At 36.9% G+C, this 18,700-nt stretch overlaps 1 protein-coding gene, 1 long non-coding RNA gene and 1 pseudogene across 2 annotated transcripts; 2 read left to right on the top strand and 1 right to left on the bottom strand.

Moving 5' to 3' along the window:
* Nucleotides 1-254: 254 nt before the first annotated feature.
* On the top strand, nt 255-5,558 carry LOC127453419 (protein lifeguard 2-like; annotated as a pseudogene).
* Nucleotides 5,559-5,997: 439 nt separating this feature from the next.
* LOC127452477 (uncharacterized) lies at nt 5,998-8,590 on the bottom strand. The gene is made up of 3 exons (XR_007899272.1): nt 8,466-8,590; nt 7,727-7,990; nt 5,998-7,540 (listed from the first exon to the last, which is right to left on the bottom strand). It is a non-coding gene; the product is annotated as an uncharacterized LOC127452477 (long non-coding RNA).
* LOC127452446 (protein FAM8A1-like) lies at nt 8,548-17,475 on the top strand. Its single transcript, XM_051717893.1, has 5 exons — nt 8,548-8,929; nt 14,708-14,828; nt 14,945-15,068; nt 15,159-15,298; nt 15,435-17,475. Exons 1-5 carry the CDS (start codon nt 8,548-8,550, stop codon nt 15,577-15,579), a joined length of 912 nt encoding a protein of 303 aa, XP_051573853.1. The 3' UTR covers nt 15,580-17,475.
* The last annotated feature ends 1,225 nt before the right edge of the window (nt 17,476-18,700 follow it).

The following is an 18,700-nucleotide window of genomic DNA, read 5'->3' on the forward strand; positions in this document are numbered from 1 at the left end:
TAAATCTAAACATAAAGAGAATTTTACATCCTAAATGAATTTAAGATCCTGATTATATGCCAGTACCACTCAAGATTAAAATAGTCAATTTACTACAGCATTTGTCTGTGTGAATTACATCTATTACCAGATCAGTGAATGTACTATCAGTGGTTTTCTATAGTCAATTTTTAATTCACTGTCTAGATCTTTGTCAAATCAGAAGTAATCTTGACATATTATCCTTAAGATTGCTGAAAGAGAAAATATGAGCAATGAGCAGCCTCCCCCTCCATACAACCCCTATTACCCTCCGCAACATCCTAATGAAATGCAAGGAAAAGTTGGGCAGTCATTTGCATCATACCCCCGTTGTTGATCGTGTCAATATGGGGATTCCTGAAGGTGCTTCCCCAGAGTACACCTTGGACTTTGAGAATGAGAACTCTTACTCATAAGAAGAGGTCAGCAGTGCTCTTTTGAATTTTACCTCAATCACTTGGTTATATTATCACAGCATGAAAGAATGTCATTGTTAAAAATCTTCCATTTACTGTGTTAAAACTTGTTTAATTTAAACCTGTTTCATGTGCTCTAGTTATGTAATTTTCCTTAGAAGAAAGGCAATAATAAAACAGCTGAAAGACCACTACAATTGTATGTAAAGAAACTGTGCTTGTATTCATAATGTTTGGATTAAACAAATGTAATTTAACATGTAACATTTAAAATCATGATATCATCTTGGTGAAAGCTGTAGTGACATTTTGAAACTTATATTTTAACCCCACACCCCCACCCACATGGTTAGTGTTTATGATGTTTCTGACCAACTCCTCTGTTCTTTATCATCTCACATCAGCCTTCACTTGTCTGTCTAATGAGAAGTCAAATAATAATAATAATAAAAAAAATCAACTATTGAAGCAATGTACATATTAAATGTACAACTTTGCCAGGATTGAACAGTGTATTTTTTTATGGGAAAAAAAACAAAAACAGCAACAATCTGTACACAGTAAAATAACAGTATAGCACTTCAATGTGGCTTATAATGGTGAAATACCCATAAGCCTTTGCGCTTGAATAAGTATGTATGCTTTGGCAATGCATTGGGGCTACAAAAAAATAAATATAAAACGTACAAAAGTTTTTATTCAGACTTAATTGAAGTCTTAGTTTAATTAGTGTTGTTGTTTTGTTATCAATAGTTGTGTTTTGTTTGGAGTCACCATTATGGTGATTAGTGATCTCTTGAGCTGGCACCTTGGACCTTCTTTATTATTATATTATGTTCTTCCAACCAGTCAATTTATGTTTAAGTAGAACACAAGCTGTTGTACTGTGCTACTTGGAAGACAAAACCTAAGGTCAGACTGAATATCTGATCCTACCTTGCAAATGGCACTATATATGGCAATAGTGATACATTACACATAAAAGCAAAAACAGTAAATGATATTTCAGCAAAATGATATTACCAAAATGAATGTTTGATGTTTCTGATGCATTTACAGCATAACTCAAGTTTTTATCAAAACACAAAGATATCAACTCTCGGCATACAAAACGCAACAATGGTGACAATTAACAAACTTTTACATAAAAAAGTAAAAGCTGAACATTAAAATATAAGTAATTTGGACTACAACAAAAACAACATAAAAATAAACCAATAAATAGTAAAAAATCGAAGTGCTTTCTTCATGCCGCAGTGCATGCTGGGAACATAGCTGTTAATTTCAACAACAGTAGATAGTATGTAATATGACAGCTATATGCTGCTAAATTACAGCTGTATACTGTAGCTGTAAAAACAGTATCTAGCTGTTAATTTTAGCAACAGCAAGACACCGTTAATTTTACAGTAACATGCTGGCAATCCTGCTGCCAGTTCTTTACTGTTTTTTTATGAGAACATTTTTAACAGTGTACTGTAGAATTTAATTGTTATTGTTTTGGTTAACAGTGCATCAGCCTCAGTGGTGAATTCTCATGGCCAGCAAACCCTTCTCTGCTGGCCTAACATGCCAAATAATTAAATATTTTTCATCCTTTCATTCTCAATCACCTTTTTGCCTATGTATTTTTAATCGCTTTCCACTCTTAATTAATCTACAAACAAATAGAGAAAAACGAAAAGTTTATCCAGTCAGAATGTATTCCTTGGTGCTTACAAGGAAAGTGTGACAACTGCTTCACAAATGGCATGCCCGAAGCAGCGCGTGAGTCTGAGCTCCACCCCTTCAGGCCTTCAGAATTTCCACACAATCCCTCAACAGTGCAAATGAATGAGCAACTAAAGTCAGACTGTCAGATTCATCAGCCAATCAGATTGATTTATTTGTTCTTGGTGGGTGTGATCTTTAGGATATATCCCGATCGAGGCCTTCTAGCTGGCCTTGAGTGACGCAATCACGCTTTAAGTGATGTATGTAATTTGAAAGCGAAGAGCGCGAGATCTTGCTGACGAGTCGACTGTCATCACTGCCGCTATCGCCATTGAGAAAGAGATCCTTATGGATTTAAAAACACGAGATGTTCTGCATGACTGTGAGATTGCTTAATTTATTAAACAGGAAAGGAGGACTGATTTTCACTTCAAGTAAATTGGTAAGTGCTTTTTGCATTGTTATAGCAACATCAGGAGTTTTCTAAGTGTAAATTAGACTGCTGGAGCATTCAGTGTCGGATCAAGTTTTGAAAAGTAGTGCTGCGTTCCATTCAACTTGGAAAGTCGGATTTTACAACTTCCTACTTGGAAAAGTGCAATGGAATGCATCTTGAAGTCAGAATTACAACTTGTAGGCTCCTGCAGAAATTCTCAACTCCGATTTCACCGAGATGCAGATGCATGATGTCACACAAACATGTCGACACTCAGGGAGATATACAAAGTAAGTGATAAACATTCACTTTATTAAGTAATATCAATATATGAGTTTGTTTCCACATTACATGATATTAAAGTTGTTTTAACAAATGCCTGCAGAAATAGGTGTATAAAACATTATAATCTCTTTTGATAATCGTACACCTGAAGCACAAATGCTAGCGCTGCAGCATTGTTTATCAGTTGGGTTGCTAGGAGACATCTCTAATGAGAGTCAAATCCCTGCTAAGCTAACGGGAGCGTTGCAGTTTTTTTTCCTTAAACGTCATCTTCCAAATATTGGGGAATGAAATGCATTTATGGTCGGAGATATCAAGTAGGAATATCCCACATCCAACTTGAATGGAACACAGCATAACCGTGTACCCTGACGAAACTAAATGTATTGCAAGCAACATTTAAATTGCAAATATTATTAGATGGTAGCATATTGGGCATAATGTATGATGCCCAAAGGCAAAGGGTGCCTTATTCTTTGTGAAACTGTGTTTTCTTAATGGCATGAATCACACTAAAGGCCTAAACTTTAAATGCACGGCCCGCCACTGATCAGCCTATATAAGTAGATGTGTTTTCACCAACTTGTTGTATAGCTATCAGTTATTTTCCAAAGTAAATAAGGGGCAATATTATGTACATAACTACGCATATTTATTTGACTGAATCTAGACTGGTCAATGATACAAATGTATATGTGCTTTGTCCAGGTTTCATTAGAAAAGTGTACTTCACACTTATGGTTCAACTATTAATAACAGTTGGAATCATCTGTGCTTTTCTGTATTGGTGAGTAGACTGGTATTTATCATACCACCACCACTACATGTCTAAAAAAAAGAAAAAAAAGAAAAAGAAAAAAAGGATAGATAATGAAGTGTACTTAAGTGTTACATCAACTTAATTGCTTTGAGCACCTCTTCTTTATTACTAGAACAAATTACTTTTATGTTTTTATGTGCCCCAACATACCTTTATTTTAAATAAGTTCAACAATTAAACAATCCCTATTACCATTATTGACATTTCTGCCTTTTTCTTATAGGGAGACACTTAAGAACTGGATAATAGACACATGGTTTACCTACACTATGATGTGAGCATTCAAATATCCTTCTCTTTCTTGTGTTCTTATAGTCTGCATACATTGAGTCTATTCTGTGTCCAACAGATTCCATACATATGTTAAACAAAGCCTCATGAACTATCTTTGTGTTTGCTTAAAATTCACAAGGGGTCTAATATTTGCTCTAATCATTGTGCTCTCCTGTTGTGGTGATATACATCACAAGGTTCCCTTGAACTTCATCTTCCTAGGGCTGTTTGTAAGTAAAGTAGAGAGCCACAGTAGTATTAAAATGCAGTAAGCCATTGTGACAATTTTGTAAGTGCTAAATGCTGTTTTCCAACATAGACAGTTGTCGAGGGATTTCTCCTTGGATCAGTAACAGTGTGAGTAAAATGCATCATTCCAAAAGATACATTTTATACACTTCCTTTACAACTTCATTCATTAAAGCAAGCGTTAGAGATTTGCTGCTGTGAAAGTGTAAAGAAACTGTTATTGCTATCCAGGCATTATTCAGCGGCAGTCCTGTGGGCAGTGGGTGCAACTGCTTTGGTGTCCCTTGCAATGAATTTGTTTTCTTTTTTTTTTGCTATATACAACACACAAAAAAGCATGTAACCAAAAACAAATACAAATTCACAAAAGAAACTTTTAAGGTTCTGCTCTCTGGAGTACATATTTGCTGCCCTGAACTTGTCCCTTGATATTATCACAATTTCCTTAATGTTACTTCAGCTAATTGAACTTTGTCCTTAATGTGGCTTATGAATTTAGAAAGAGCATACCTTGAAAGAGCAAGGTATAGATTACCCAAAAATGAAAATTCTCTCATCATTTACACACCCTCATGCCATCCAAGGTATGTATGACTTTCTTTCTTCTACTGAACACAAACAAAGATTTTTAGAAGAATATTTCAGCTCTGTAGGTCCATACAATGCAAGTGAATGGTGATCATTCAGACCTTTATGGCTCCAAAAATCACAAAAAGGAAACATAGAAGTAATCCGTACGACTCCAGTGGTTAAATTCATACCTTCAGAAGCGATATAATAGGAGTGGGTGAAAAAACAAATAAAAATGTAAGTCCTTTTTTTGGGTGAACTATCCCTTTAATTACTCAATCAAACGCCTGTCTCATGTATCACGTGGTTTGAGATGTTGGCTGCATCCGAAACCAAAGGTAGGTGTCTTGTTGCCTCGCTGCCCTATTAGTCAATGACTCAACAGACAGCGTTCGTGTACGAAGGTACCTCCAGAAACTGGTTTTGGAGCATAACGTCACATCGTTGCTAGGATACAAGCAACTGATTATCGCTATCTAATGTCCACTAAAGGTATCGCGTCTGCATCATTGTGGTTCGGTTAGACTGAATGGTCTAACAATCAAGAACAAAATCAAGATAGTTTTGGCAATAACCAAGTGTATATTTCATAACTACAATACTACTTTCTCGCTAGAAATTTAATCAAATGTCGGAAAAAGTGAACAAAAACATTCATTAACACAAATTGTCTATCAACAGACTCTTCGGATGGCATTTTTTTCTTCAGGTCAAACGTTGTGGAATGGCGCACAAAGGCAGCGAAGTATACATCTACGCTGCCTTCAAAAATTGATCAGATGAAGGTATCTCAAGGTATGTTTCCATCAATGTTTTTTTTATGCGCATTTTGGGATATCACATAAAAACTACTGGATGGAAACACCAATATGCGAATAAATCTCTAAAATAAGCAGTAAACATGTAGACGCTCGCTCGAGGTGGATACATTTTTAATTCTATAAGAAAAAATGTGCATAAACTATAATGGAAACACATTTACCGAATAAACTCCTATTGAATTTGATAGGAATAAAAGATGCGCATCAAAAAGTTCATGTGACTGACAAACTGGACTAACCAGCAGGCCAATCATTGCATCTGAAATGTTGCTCTGGTCATCCTGAAATAACGGTGTCTAGAAAATCCAAAGCCTACAAACGTGAACTGTACGGAACAGAAGGTTTATTGACACTTTTGAAAAATATCACATAGATCTGTTCGGTATAGTGAAAAGAATGGATGAACTCATATAAACTCAGCAAAAAAAGAAACGTCCCTTTTTCAGGACACTGTATTTTAAAGATAATTTTGTAAAAATCTAAATAACTTCACAGATCTTTATTGTAAAGGGTTTAAACAATGTTTTCCATGCTTGTTCAATGAACCATAGACAATTAATGAACATCATTACATCATAACAATTAATTTTCCATCACCAGTGGAAAGGTCATTAAGACACTAACAGCTTACAGATGGTAGGCAACTAAGGTCACAGTTATAAAAACATAGGACACTAAAGAGACCTTTCTACTGACTCTGAAAAACACCAAAAGAAAGATGCCAAGGGTCCCTGCTCATCCTTAGGCATACTGCATGGAGGCATAAGGACTGCAGATGTGGCCAGGGCAATAAATTGCAATGTCCGTACTGTGAGATGCCTAAGACAGCGCTACAGGGAGACAGGAAGGACAGCTGATCGTCCTTGAAGTGGCAGACCATGTGTAACAGCACCTGCACAGGATCGGTACATCCGAATAACACACCTGCGGGACAGGTACAGGATGGCAACAACAACTGCCCGAGTTGCACCAGGAATGCACAATCCCTCCATCAGTGCTCAGACTGTCCACTGAGAGAGGCTGGACTGAGGGTTTGTAGGCCTGTTGTAAGGAAGGTCCTTACCAGACATCACCGGCAACAACATCGCCTATGGGCACAAACCCACCTTCGCTGGACCAGACAGGACTGGCAAAAAGTGCTCTTCAATGACGAGTTTCAGTTTTGTCTCGTGTTTATCGTCGAAGGAATGAGTGTTACACCGAGGCCTGTACTCTGGAGCGGGATCGATTTGGAGGTGGAGGGTCCGTCATGGTCTGGGGCGGTGTGTCACAGTATCATCGGATTGAGCTTGTTGTCATTGCAGGCAATCTCAACGCTGTGCGTTACAGGGATACTGACTGTTACTTTTGATTTTGACCCCCCCTTTTGTTCAGGGACACATTATTCACATGTCTGTGAAACTTGTTCAGTTTATGTCTTAGTTGTTGAATCTTTTTATGTTCATACAAATATTTACACATGTTAAGTTTGCTGAAAATAAAAGCAGTTGAAATTGAGGACGTTTCTTTTTTTGCTGAGTTTATATAGCACTCCCAGAAGTATGTGACGCACTGTCGCTCAAAAACATGAGACAAAGTTCCTGACAGTGTTTTGTCTGCATGCTCTAAACCGCCAGTATTTTATTAATAAAACACTCACAGTGGCTACAGTTTCTCCAGAAGCGACTATTTCATCCTTTTGAACGCCCTTGGATGGAAACGCGGCTTTATTCGCACATTGTTTTTGCAACAATATGTTTTTTTTCATAAATTAAATTTGCAACTTGGATGGAAACATAGCTTCAGCAGCAGGATGTGACACGAACATTGGATTCAGACGTGCCTTGGTCACTTGCTACCTCCGTATACAGCAAAGTCTTTCTAGCAAGTCAGTCCACTGTCGGCCATCTTTGAAACGCTCTCTGGAGGCTATTTCCCTTCATGCCAGTGCAGCTATCTACTTGAATGGAGAAAGACCAAAATCTCAAAAAATGGTTGTCAAGATTACAATAAAACAATAAAATCTGACAATACTGGTATCATAAATTGTGATTCTTTACCTAATATTATGCTAAAAAATGCAATTTTCCCAGCTTGTATAGCTAATGCGCATGCACGTTCTAGAGTTGATTGGCTCTTTTACCTATAAGGTGGGACTTCCTTTCTACATCCGTTGACCATTGGGCGCTCAGAGCTCCTTGGTTGAGTGTTCCAATTTCTCCCATTAATTTTAATAGAAGTGTCCATCTCTGCTTAATAATCTCTGGTATACAGCCTCCCGAGGCAGCATTTTTCTGGTTTCGGATGCAGCCATGGTTTTCAGATTTCCTCTTTCTTTGTAAACATGACTCCATCGTGACTAATATGTTGCCTTCATTTTCATGAATTCACTGTCATACCACTGTACCTAAAAGTAAAATGTATCACTGTCATGCATTTGCATTATTTTGAATCATTTGAAAACATTGATGACCAAAAATGCATACATTTTGTAATCATTTACTAAAAACAAATGTCAATCTTTAGTATGTAACTTCCCTGAACTCAGGGCTGTTCAAATATGAATAAAGGCTTGATTTTTATTTATAAAATAATTGATTTTTCTTGATGAAGTGCAAATAGATTATCAACAACTGCCAAATTGTAAAAGATTTTCTTTGTACATCAATATGAATTTGACAATTCCTTTTGCACTTCATGCCACCCATCCCAACATGTGCCCAGGCAAACAAATGGTGCTACGTGTCCTGCCCCCTCTCGCTGACACTTCAAATCAGGGAAGAGTTGAATTACGCAATGTGATTTTGCATATTGTGCGCCCTACTATTACTTTTATTATGCATTACAAAATACTGCCGGAAGTTGATTAAATCGTTACCGACTTCGGCAAACACTGAAGCTTCACGGCGGAGTTGGACCAAAACATCACTGGTAAGAAACAGTAGGACTGGAAACGGCGAAAACATGAACATCCAGAATCACAAGCCCTGTTCCCAGGGCAAGCAAGATATATCCACCCTTGTCAACACCACGGAGTACTGCGAAAAATTACAGGAATGGATGTGGCAGTACTACTACAGTTATATGAACTGGCAGAGCTGGATAGCCATGTCTGCGTTTACCTTCCCACCGTGTTTCCCATCACAAGGAGCAAATGAAACGCCCGGAGCGACAGATATGTCTGATGGACACCTTCGCTACTGGTTTAGCAATGCGTTTGCCTTTCCTGTACCACCTCTTTCTGCTGCGGCTGCAGGTCAATCTGGGGACGCAAGCAGCAGTTCTCGAGCTACAGCCACAGCACCTGCGCAGCTGCAACAGCAAAATAGGAATGCCCAACAGCCAGGTATCCAAGAAACAATGTATTAGCTTTATTTGTTTTTAAGGCTGCCAGCTACAATATGATATCGTTACCCAGCTGTGAATCTAACAGTTCAAAACCAAAAAGTCTACTTAAATAAAAAAGTTCTGCATTCCATTCAACTCGGAAAGTCGGATTTTCCATCTTCCTACTAGGAAAAGAGCACTGGAACGCCACTTGAAGTCGTAATTCCAATTTGGAAAAGTCGTGCGAAAATTTTAATCTCCGATTTCGACGTGATGCAGGTGCGTGACGTCACACAATCATATCTGCACCCAGGACTGCGGTAAAGTTAGTGTTACGTTTGACATTCGTGGATATTCGGGTTCATACACAAACGGTCATACACCGTTTACACCTAAAGATGTCAAATCAACTGTAAATTACTCAGAATATTATTCCCTCTGTTGCACAAAGCTTGTTTTTGGTAGTTTTTCTTTGGTAGTTTTTAGACAGAATCTTATTAATCTTTTTAACTCCATGGCCAAAACACTTCTTACTTACACAAAGCTTTTTTTAGTAGTATACTTTGGTTTGCTTATATATATATATATATATATATATATATATATATATACACACACACACACACACACACACACACTGGTGGCCAAAAGTTTGGAATAATGTACAGATTTTGCTGTTTCGGAAGGAAATTGGTACTTTTATTCACCAAAGTGGCATTCAACTGATCACAAAGTATAGTCAGGACATTACTGATGTAAATAAACAGCACCATCACTATTTGAAAAAAAGTAATATTTGGTCAAATCTAGACAGGCCCCATTTCCAGCAGCCATCACTCCAACACCTTATCCTTGAGTAATCATGCTAAATTGCTAATTTGGTACTAGAACATCACTTGCCATTATATCAAACACAGTTGAAAGCTTTTTGGTTCGTTAAATGAAGCTTAACATTGTCTTTGTGTTTGTTTTTGAGTTGCCACAGTATGCAAAAGACTGGCATGTCGTAAGGTCAATATTAGGTCAAAAATGGCAAAAAAGAAACCGCTTTCTCTAGAAACTCATCAGTCAATCATTGTTTTGAGGAATGAAGGCTATACAATGCTTGAAATTGCCAGAAAACTGAAGATTACATACAAAGGTGTACATACAGTCTTCAAGACAAAGGACAACTGGCTCTAACAAGGACAGAAAGAGATGTGGAGACCAGATGTACAACTAAACAAGAGGATAAGTACATCAGAGTCTCTAGTTTGAGAAACAGACGCCTCGCATGTCCTCAGCTGACAGCTTCATTGAATTCTACCCACTCAACACCAGTTTCATGTACAACAGTAAAGAGAAGACTTAGGGGTGCAGGCCTTATGGGAAGAATTGCAAAGAAAAAGCCACTTTTGAGAAGGTTAGAGTGGGCAAAGTAACACAGCCATTGGACAACAGATAATTGGAAAAGAGTGTTATGGATCTTAACCCCATTGAGCTTTTGTGGGATCAGCTAGACTGTAAGGTGTGTGAGAAGTGCCCGACAAGACAGGAAGCGTGGGGTGAAATGTCACCTGAGTATCTGGACAAACTGACAGCTAGAATGCCAAGGATCTGCAAAGCTGTCAATACTGCTCATGGAGGATTTTTTGATGAGAACTCTTTGAAGTAGTTTAAGAAGTTCTGAACATTTTTTCAAATTGTAATAGTAATTTTTCACGTTATTAATGTCCTGACTATACATTGTGATCAGTTGAATGCCACTTTGGTGAACAAAAGTACCAATTTCTTTCTATAAGAGCAAAATCTGTACATTATTCCAAACTTTTGGCCACCAGTGTATAAAATATATATATACTCCCAAAAACAAGCTTTGTGCAACAGAGGGAATAATATTCTGAGTAATTTACAGTTGGTTTGACATCGTTAGGCCAAGCGTCTTTGAGTTTAATGGATTTAAATGGACCAAATATTCTATACAAAAACAGGGATTAAATATTCTATATTAAAAACTACCAAATAAAAACTCCCAAAAATAAGCCTTGTGCAACAGAGGGTATAATATTCTGAGTAATTGGCAGTTGATTTGACATCTTTAGGTCAAACGGACTTGAAGTTTAATGTGTATGAACACGAATATCCAACGAATATCAAACGTAAAACTAACTTTACTGCAGTGCACCCAGGAAGATATACAAAATAAGTGATAAACATTCACTTTTATTAAATAATATCGATAAATGATTCAAAGTTCCTACATTATATTAAAGTTTGTTTAACAAATGTTAGCAGAGTAGCAGGTGTTCAAAACATGATAAATTATACTCTCTTTTGATAACTGTACACCTGTAGCACAAATGCTAGCATTGTAGATTGTTTCTGAATTGGGTTGCTAGGAAACATCTCTGGTGATATTAAAACACCTGCTAAGCTAACGGGAGCATTACAATTTTGTTTCCTTAAACGTCATCTTCTGAGCATCTGGCAATGGAATGCATTTATGGTTGGAGATCAGAGAGATCAAGTAGAAATATACCATATCTGGTTTGAATGGAACGCAGAGTACTCAATCAATGAATGGTAATTCTGAAACATACATATATATATATATATATATATATATATATATATATATATATATATATAAAATCATAATCACTCACATGAGATGAAGACTCCAGTCATATCCATAACCTTATAAAAGCAGTTTTATTTTACATGGAGGGGGTCCCTTCATGGAGGTGGACATGTTAGGATCACAAGACCAGCCGAATACTATTCGATTATGGTATGTTTACATCATGTCGAATTACCATAATTACGAGATTCCAACTTGTAAAAAGCATTCATGTCTTCGTACAACTTGTAATTACAAGAATTCTATGAAAGCTCTGACTTGACAGCTGTGATGTCATGTAAAAAGAACCAAGATGGCAGTGGCCTGAACAGTTAAAGGTGCTGAACACATATTTCTGTTTGAAATGTCATTGATGCCTGGAGCTTTTTTTTTTTTTTTTTTTAATTCATTTTTTGATGAATATTTAGCTGTTATCAACAACAAAGCCATTTTGGTGTTATAAGTGCTGCCATAGAAACCAACAACTGACAATTTATTTACAATTTACAGTAATTCCGACATGACATGAATGCTCTGTAGTGACATCTGTGGTTGAAACTTAAAATTGCAAGCAATTTGCGGAAGAACATTTTACGCGAGTTGTGTTTCGGCACTGTTGTCCTGTGCGGATGAATCTCATGATTTGAGCTTACCTGGACATCGCTTGTAATTATAACTGGGAGATACTTAGATCTGGAGTCATAATGTTCTATTTTTATGTTGATATATTATTCTATTTAACCCTCATGCACTGTTTGGTCATTTCTGACCAAAATCAGTTTAGTTTCTTCAATAAAACTGGTTTCCTTTATCTGATGGGTAGGAGACTTGGTGACTTTTCATCTATTTGATATCTGAACACACAAAGAAATTCGAACTGATTCGATCAGTCTAAGTGGTAGAAAGAAAAAAAAAAAAGTGACACTTGTACTGGTCAAAAGTGACCAACAAGAAATGAATGGGAAACACTAAAAATCACAGATTTTTTTTTTCTTCCATTTTTTATTATATAAAATCTTAAAAACAGCCACAATGCAGAAAAAACACACACAGACGTGAAGGGGTGAGACTCCCAAACATCAAGAGTGAAAAACACAAACACACACACAAAACTGAACTAGTCAGACTATAAAACAGAAATTATTTTAATTTGTCAAAAAAAATAAAATAATAAAATAGATCAGCCACAATGCATAACACACACACACCAAAATGAATTGGTGAGACCATAACACATCTACAATGCTGCACACACACACACACACATATTCATCTTGTCACAACCAGGGATAAATTAGGTTATTACTTGTTATTCTACCCATTTCAGGTATGCAAAAACTGACATTAGTAAATAAAATAAAAAAGGTCTAAATACCCCAGCAGCCATCACTCCAACACCTTATCCTTGAGTAATCATGCTAAATTGCTAATTTGGTACTAGAACATCACTTGCCATTATATCAAACACAGTTGAAAGCTATTTGGTTCATTAAATGAAGCTTAACATTGTCTTTGTTTTTGAGTTGCCACAGTATGCAATAGACTGGCATGTCTTAAGGTCAATATTAGGTCAAAAATGGCAAAAAAGAAACCGCACCAGTTTCATGTACAACAGTAAAGAGAAGACTCAGGGGTGCAGGCCTTATGGGAAGAATTGCAAAGAAAAAGCCACTTTTGAAACCGAAAAATAAAATAAAAAAGTTTATAGTGGGCAAAGAAACAAAGACATTGGACAACAGATAATTGGAAAAGAGTGTTATGGATCTTAACCCCACTGAGCTTTTGTGGGATCAGCTAGACTGTAAGGTGCGTAAGAAGTGCCCGACAAGACAGCCACATCTATGGCAAGTGCAACAGGAAGCGTGGTGTGAAATGTCATCTGAGTATCTGGACAAACTGACAGCTAGAATGCCAAGGATCTGCAAAGCTGTCATTGCTGCACATGGAGGATTTTTCGATGATAACTCTTTTGAAGTAGTTTAAGTTGTAATAGTAATTTTTCACGTTATTAATGTCCTGACTATACATTATGATCAGTTGAATCACAATGTGCATTGTACAGCCTCAGTTGATAATGCAAAGAAAAACCACGGTATTACAATAGTGCGTCTATGCACTGCACACAATAACACTGTAAAATAAAAAAAACAGACAAGCATTTAATAATGATGGGGATGAAATATACTTTATTAAACATGAAAATATACAGAAATATGCTATATAACAATTACAATAATATGTTTGTTTAATAATTTATTTAGCAGTAAAGTTATATTAGATAGATGGTTACACACTACATTTAATATGTACATTATTGTGCTATGAAATCGGTAAATTTTAAACAACTTGAGATGATTATACAGTTCATGGGGAACTACCTTGTAGTAACTTGTACCTATAGTGGCTTTTAAACAAACTTGTAAAGAGACAGACTAAATGCTAAATGGACAGTAAGTGATAGCTTGTGCATTTCTGTGACTGGGGCTAAATAAATGAGAAACAGCGTCACACACACACTCTTGGGGAACCTGGAAACTACAGCAGTGTAATAAAATACTCAAAAGTCATGAATATTAGTAAACAAGTTGCAGGAACTTCACCGGACAATGTAGATATGTCGTGATCGGTTGACAACACACAAGTATTGTTTGATTTGTACGAGCATGACAAGCAATATAAGCTTCAACAACCCTACCAGACAACATATCTAAGCATTATAGCAAGTAAAGAACTTTGCCAAACACTTAACCAATAAACATCCATACAGACTGCAGCGGTGTTGTCCTGAACTTTGTGACAGTGACTAACTGAACTGAACAGCGTAGTTTACCCTGCCAGAACATGTGACAGCCGGTACACATTTTCTGTGTTTACGGACATTACGTAATGATATAAGGATGAACAGCAAACCTGTGATTTCATGCCAAATCCGAACCGACAGCTCAAAATACAAATCATTGTTGGCTTACCGCGGTGAATCAGGATAAGGACATTGTTTTCAACACTTTAAAACAAGTTTAGTTTGTTTGTCATGTTGCATTTAAATTAACTTAGCAGTAACCAGTTGTAGTGGCTGATTTTATTGTGTGCAAATTTTGTAGTTTAAACAACATGCTTATTATTTAGTTTTACCCATATGATCTGCATCATGCTGATACTTTGGAAAAGCAGTTCATGTCTACAATGCATTTTCTCTAGGTCGGGAATATGCCATCCCCTCTCCTCTGCAACGGTTCTTGGCAGAAATGGTGGATTTCTTTATTCTTTTCTTCATTAAAGCAACAATTATCCTCAGTATTGTCCACTTGAGTGGAATGAAGTGAGTTTGGAATTTTATTTTTTACATGTCCACTTATATTACCCTTGTATATACAGTAAATAAATAAAATATGCACTGAGAGAATTTAACCTCTGTCTATTTAATATCCTTTTTAGGGACATCTCAAAGTTTGCCATGCATTTCATTGTAGAGGAGATAGATGAGGACACATCCATGGAGGAATTACAGAAGATGATGCTTGTAGCTCTAATGTACAGGATATTAGTTTGTGTATATGAGGTTAGTTCAAACACACAAATGAACTCTTATGCTGAAATTATAAAGCTCAATGAGATCAGACCTGTATCACTACTTTTGATTGTTTAACAGATCATATGTGTTTGGGGAGCTGGTGGGGCAACACCAGGAAAGTTCCTCATTGGCTTACGAGTTGTCACATGTGACAGCTCTGTCCTGGTGCAGCCCAATCGAGTTCTTGTGGTACCAGCGAATAACGTCACCCTTTCTGCGTTAGTGTTGCTTTTAATTTAGATCTCTGTGACTTTTTAAAAAAGATTTTCAGTACATTTGCTTTGTAATGCTTTAATACTTATTGTTTTATAGAGAAAAATACTGGAAGAAATGATGATCATTCCTTTTTTGCAGGTCAACAGTGAGAGCTTTAAACAAGAACTTCTCCATTGCTTTCTTCTTTCCGGCATTCATCACACTTCTTTTCTTTCAGCACAATAGGACTGTTTATGACATTGTGGCTGGAACCATTGTGGTCAGAATAAACAGGCTTAGATGAATTTGTCATTGGTGTCATTATCAACCCAACATTGTAATGCAAAAAAACAAGCGTATAGAGATGGGAGAGAGAACCGGCTAAAGTGTCATTGAAGTGATACATTGAACTGAACTAAAGCTATTTGGCCTCTAGGAGATCTTTTGCTTCAACAGCAGAAAATGGTACTTCCAGTATTTATCACCCATCTCTTCTGGACAGTCTTATAAGCATTAATTGCTTTTTAGAAGTATTTTTGAATGAATCTGTTGACATCTTTGAATATTTTTTCTTGTGCCAAAGTAAGATAATTTATAAATGAGCTGCCTCGCAGTATTTTAACTTCCTCTGGTACAAATATTTTCCTCTAATTTCTTTTGTGTGTGGGCTATTGATTGGAACATATACTTAGGACATTTTATGTTTGACAAATGACATTTCGGAAGGAATTAACATTTCTCCTAGTGCTAATAAGTATGGTCATTGATTCTAATCTACTGACTGTATTTTTATTTCAGATTATTGTTTTGTACCTAATTATTACTCTATTGTATTAAAATGCCAGATAGTGTTTTTTTTTATTATTTTTTTTTATTTGTACAACAGTGCTGTTTTGCATACTGTAATTTTCAGTGCATGCCTTTTTCAGCTCTGTGTAATGCACTATCCTGAGCTTAATCAGCTCAGAACTTTTTTTCTTCTTCTTTTAATTAGAATTGCCTCATTATTTTCAGAATTTCTTGGTCAAATGGCCAAATCAGAAGAATTCAGTTATGTCCCAGAGAAAGCTTTCTGTGTTGTCTCTGTTTATGGATTGACTATTTATACCAATAACAATTAGGGAGTTATACTCTTTAGAATAGACAACACATTTTGTACAGGGATGGACAAAATAATTAAAGTGTTAGAAACATAGAATTCAACTTTGATTTCAGAGTTACATGCAAAGGCAAGTTGCTTTAGGTTCACTTCCAGAAAGCAGTAGGCCAGGCCTATTCAGCTGTTGGCCCGATTGAAATTTCCAGTGGCCTGTGTGAAGTTGTCAGTTGTCTTAAGGGCTGTTCATACCAAACATGTTTTGTGTCTGTGCGCGCTGTCTTTCAATTGTTTTCTTGTGTAAGACGGACATTGCACCATGTCTCGCTGTCTTTACATTGTCTCGTGCAGGAGCGCCGCTCTTTTTAGATGCTTGCAGAGGTTTTCATTTTGACGGAATGGGAAGATTAAACTAAAATCATGAACAAAGTGAGTTCTAAAAAAACAGAAAAGTTCTATTCATTCATTTGGTCAAGAAAACATTCTATTTTAAAAGTAAAACATTTAATAATTGCATCTATACTAACTTTTATTATTTTATAAAATGTTTAGTATCAGTCTGTTTTACTCTCTGCTATGGACCAATTTTGAAAGCACTTTTTGATGTTTATTTTATTTACTTATTTTCAGATTCTTTTTGCTGGATTTTTTTTAATTTTTGTATCTCATGAGATCTATGAGCTTTATATGTGTGAATTTTCAAAGTCACATGAGGCAACTAACAGTTCCAAAGTGACTAAAGAGTTATTAAATAAATGGGAAATGCTGCTGGAAAATAATGACATTGTAATAAAACTTTCTGCGCTGCTAGTGTCATTAAATGGAATTGCACAAATGATTATGCCCCCCCTCTCATCTTCTATTGGTTTTGTAAACAGTTCCACCCCAAGCCTACACCATTGGTCGAGCCAATGTGGGCTGGACAGGCTGCTTGAACAAACAGCAATGTTTTGTTAGAACCATGATGTTACTTTTAGGTGAAATCAACCTTTAAAAGATACAGGTGCATCTCAATAAATTAGAATGTCGTGGAAAAGTTCATTTATTTCAGTAATTCAACTCAAATTGTGAAACTCGTGTATTAAATAAATTAAATGCACACAGACTGAAGTAGTTTAAGTCTTTGGTTCTTTTAATTGTGATGATTTTGGCTCACATTTAACAAAAACCCACCAATTCACTATCTCAAAAAATTAGAATATGGTGACATGCCAATCAGCTAATCAACTCAAAACACCTGCAAAGGTTTCCTGAGCCTTCAGAATGGTCTCTCAGTTTGGTTCACTAGGCTACACAATCATGGGGAAGACTGCTGATCTGACATTTGTCCAGAAGACAATCATTGACACCCTTCACAAGGAGGGTAAGCCACAAACATTCATTGCCAAAGAAGCTGGCTGTTCACAGAGTGCTGTATCCAAGCATGTTAACAGAAAGTTGAGTGGAAGGAAAAAGTGTGGAAGAAAAAGATGCACAACCAACCGAGAGAACCGCAGCCTTACGATTGTCAAGCAAAATCGATTCAAGAATTTGGGTGAACTTCACAAGGAATGGACTGAGGCTGGGGTCAAGGCATCAAGTGCCACCACACACAGACACTACAGTTGTCGTATTCCTCTTGTTAAGCCACTCCTGAACCACAGACAACGTCAGAGGCGTCTTACCTGGGCTAAGGAGAAGAAGAACTGGACTGTTGCCCAGTGTTCCAAAGTCCTCTTTTAAGATGAGAGCAAGTTTTGTATTTCATTTGGAAACCAAGGTCCTAGAGTCTGGAGGAAGGGTGGAGAAGCTCATAGCCCAAGTTGCTTGAAGTCCAGTGTTAAGTTTCCACAGTCTGTGATGATTTGGGGTGCAATGTCATCTGCTGGTGTTGGTCCATTGTGTTTTTTGAAAACCAAAGTCACTGCACCCGTTTACCAAGAAATTTTGGAACACTTCATGCTTCCTTCTGCTGACCAGCTTTTTAAAGATGCTGATTTCATTTTCCAGCAGGATTTGGCACCTGCCCACACTGCCAAAAGCACCAAAAGTTGGTTAAATGACCATGGTGTTGGTGTGCTTGACTGGCCAGCAAACTCACCAGACCTGAACCCCATAGAGAATCTATGGGGTATTGTCAAGAGAAAAATGAGAAACAAGAGACCAAAAAATGCAGATGAGCTGAAGGCCACTGCCAAAGAAACCTGGGCTTCCATACCACCTCGGCAGTGCCACAAACTGATCACCTCCATGCCACGCCGAATTGAGGCAGTAATTAAAGCAAAAGGAGCCCCTACCAAGTATTGAGTACATATACAGTAAATGAACATACTTTCCAGAAGGCCAACAA

The sequence above is a fragment of the Myxocyprinus asiaticus genome, chromosome 15 (genome assembly GCF_019703515.2).
Source record: "Myxocyprinus asiaticus isolate MX2 ecotype Aquarium Trade chromosome 15, UBuf_Myxa_2, whole genome shotgun sequence".
Taxonomy (NCBI): Eukaryota; Metazoa; Chordata; class Actinopteri; order Cypriniformes; family Catostomidae; genus Myxocyprinus; species Myxocyprinus asiaticus.

Bases quoted from the DNA above. Each gene is read 5' to 3' on its own strand.
- LOC127452446 (XM_051717893.1), top strand. From the start codon at position 8,548: ATGAACATCCAGAATCACAAGCCCTGTTCCCAGGGCAAGCAAGATATA. The intron at 8,930-14,707 runs GTATCCAAGAAA...CATTTTCTCTAG, and splicing joins TAGGAATGCCCAACAGCCAG to GTCGGGAATATGCCATCCCC. The intron at 15,299-15,434 runs GTTAGTGTTGCT...CCTTTTTTGCAG, and splicing joins AATAACGTCACCCTTTCTGC to GTCAACAGTGAGAGCTTTAA.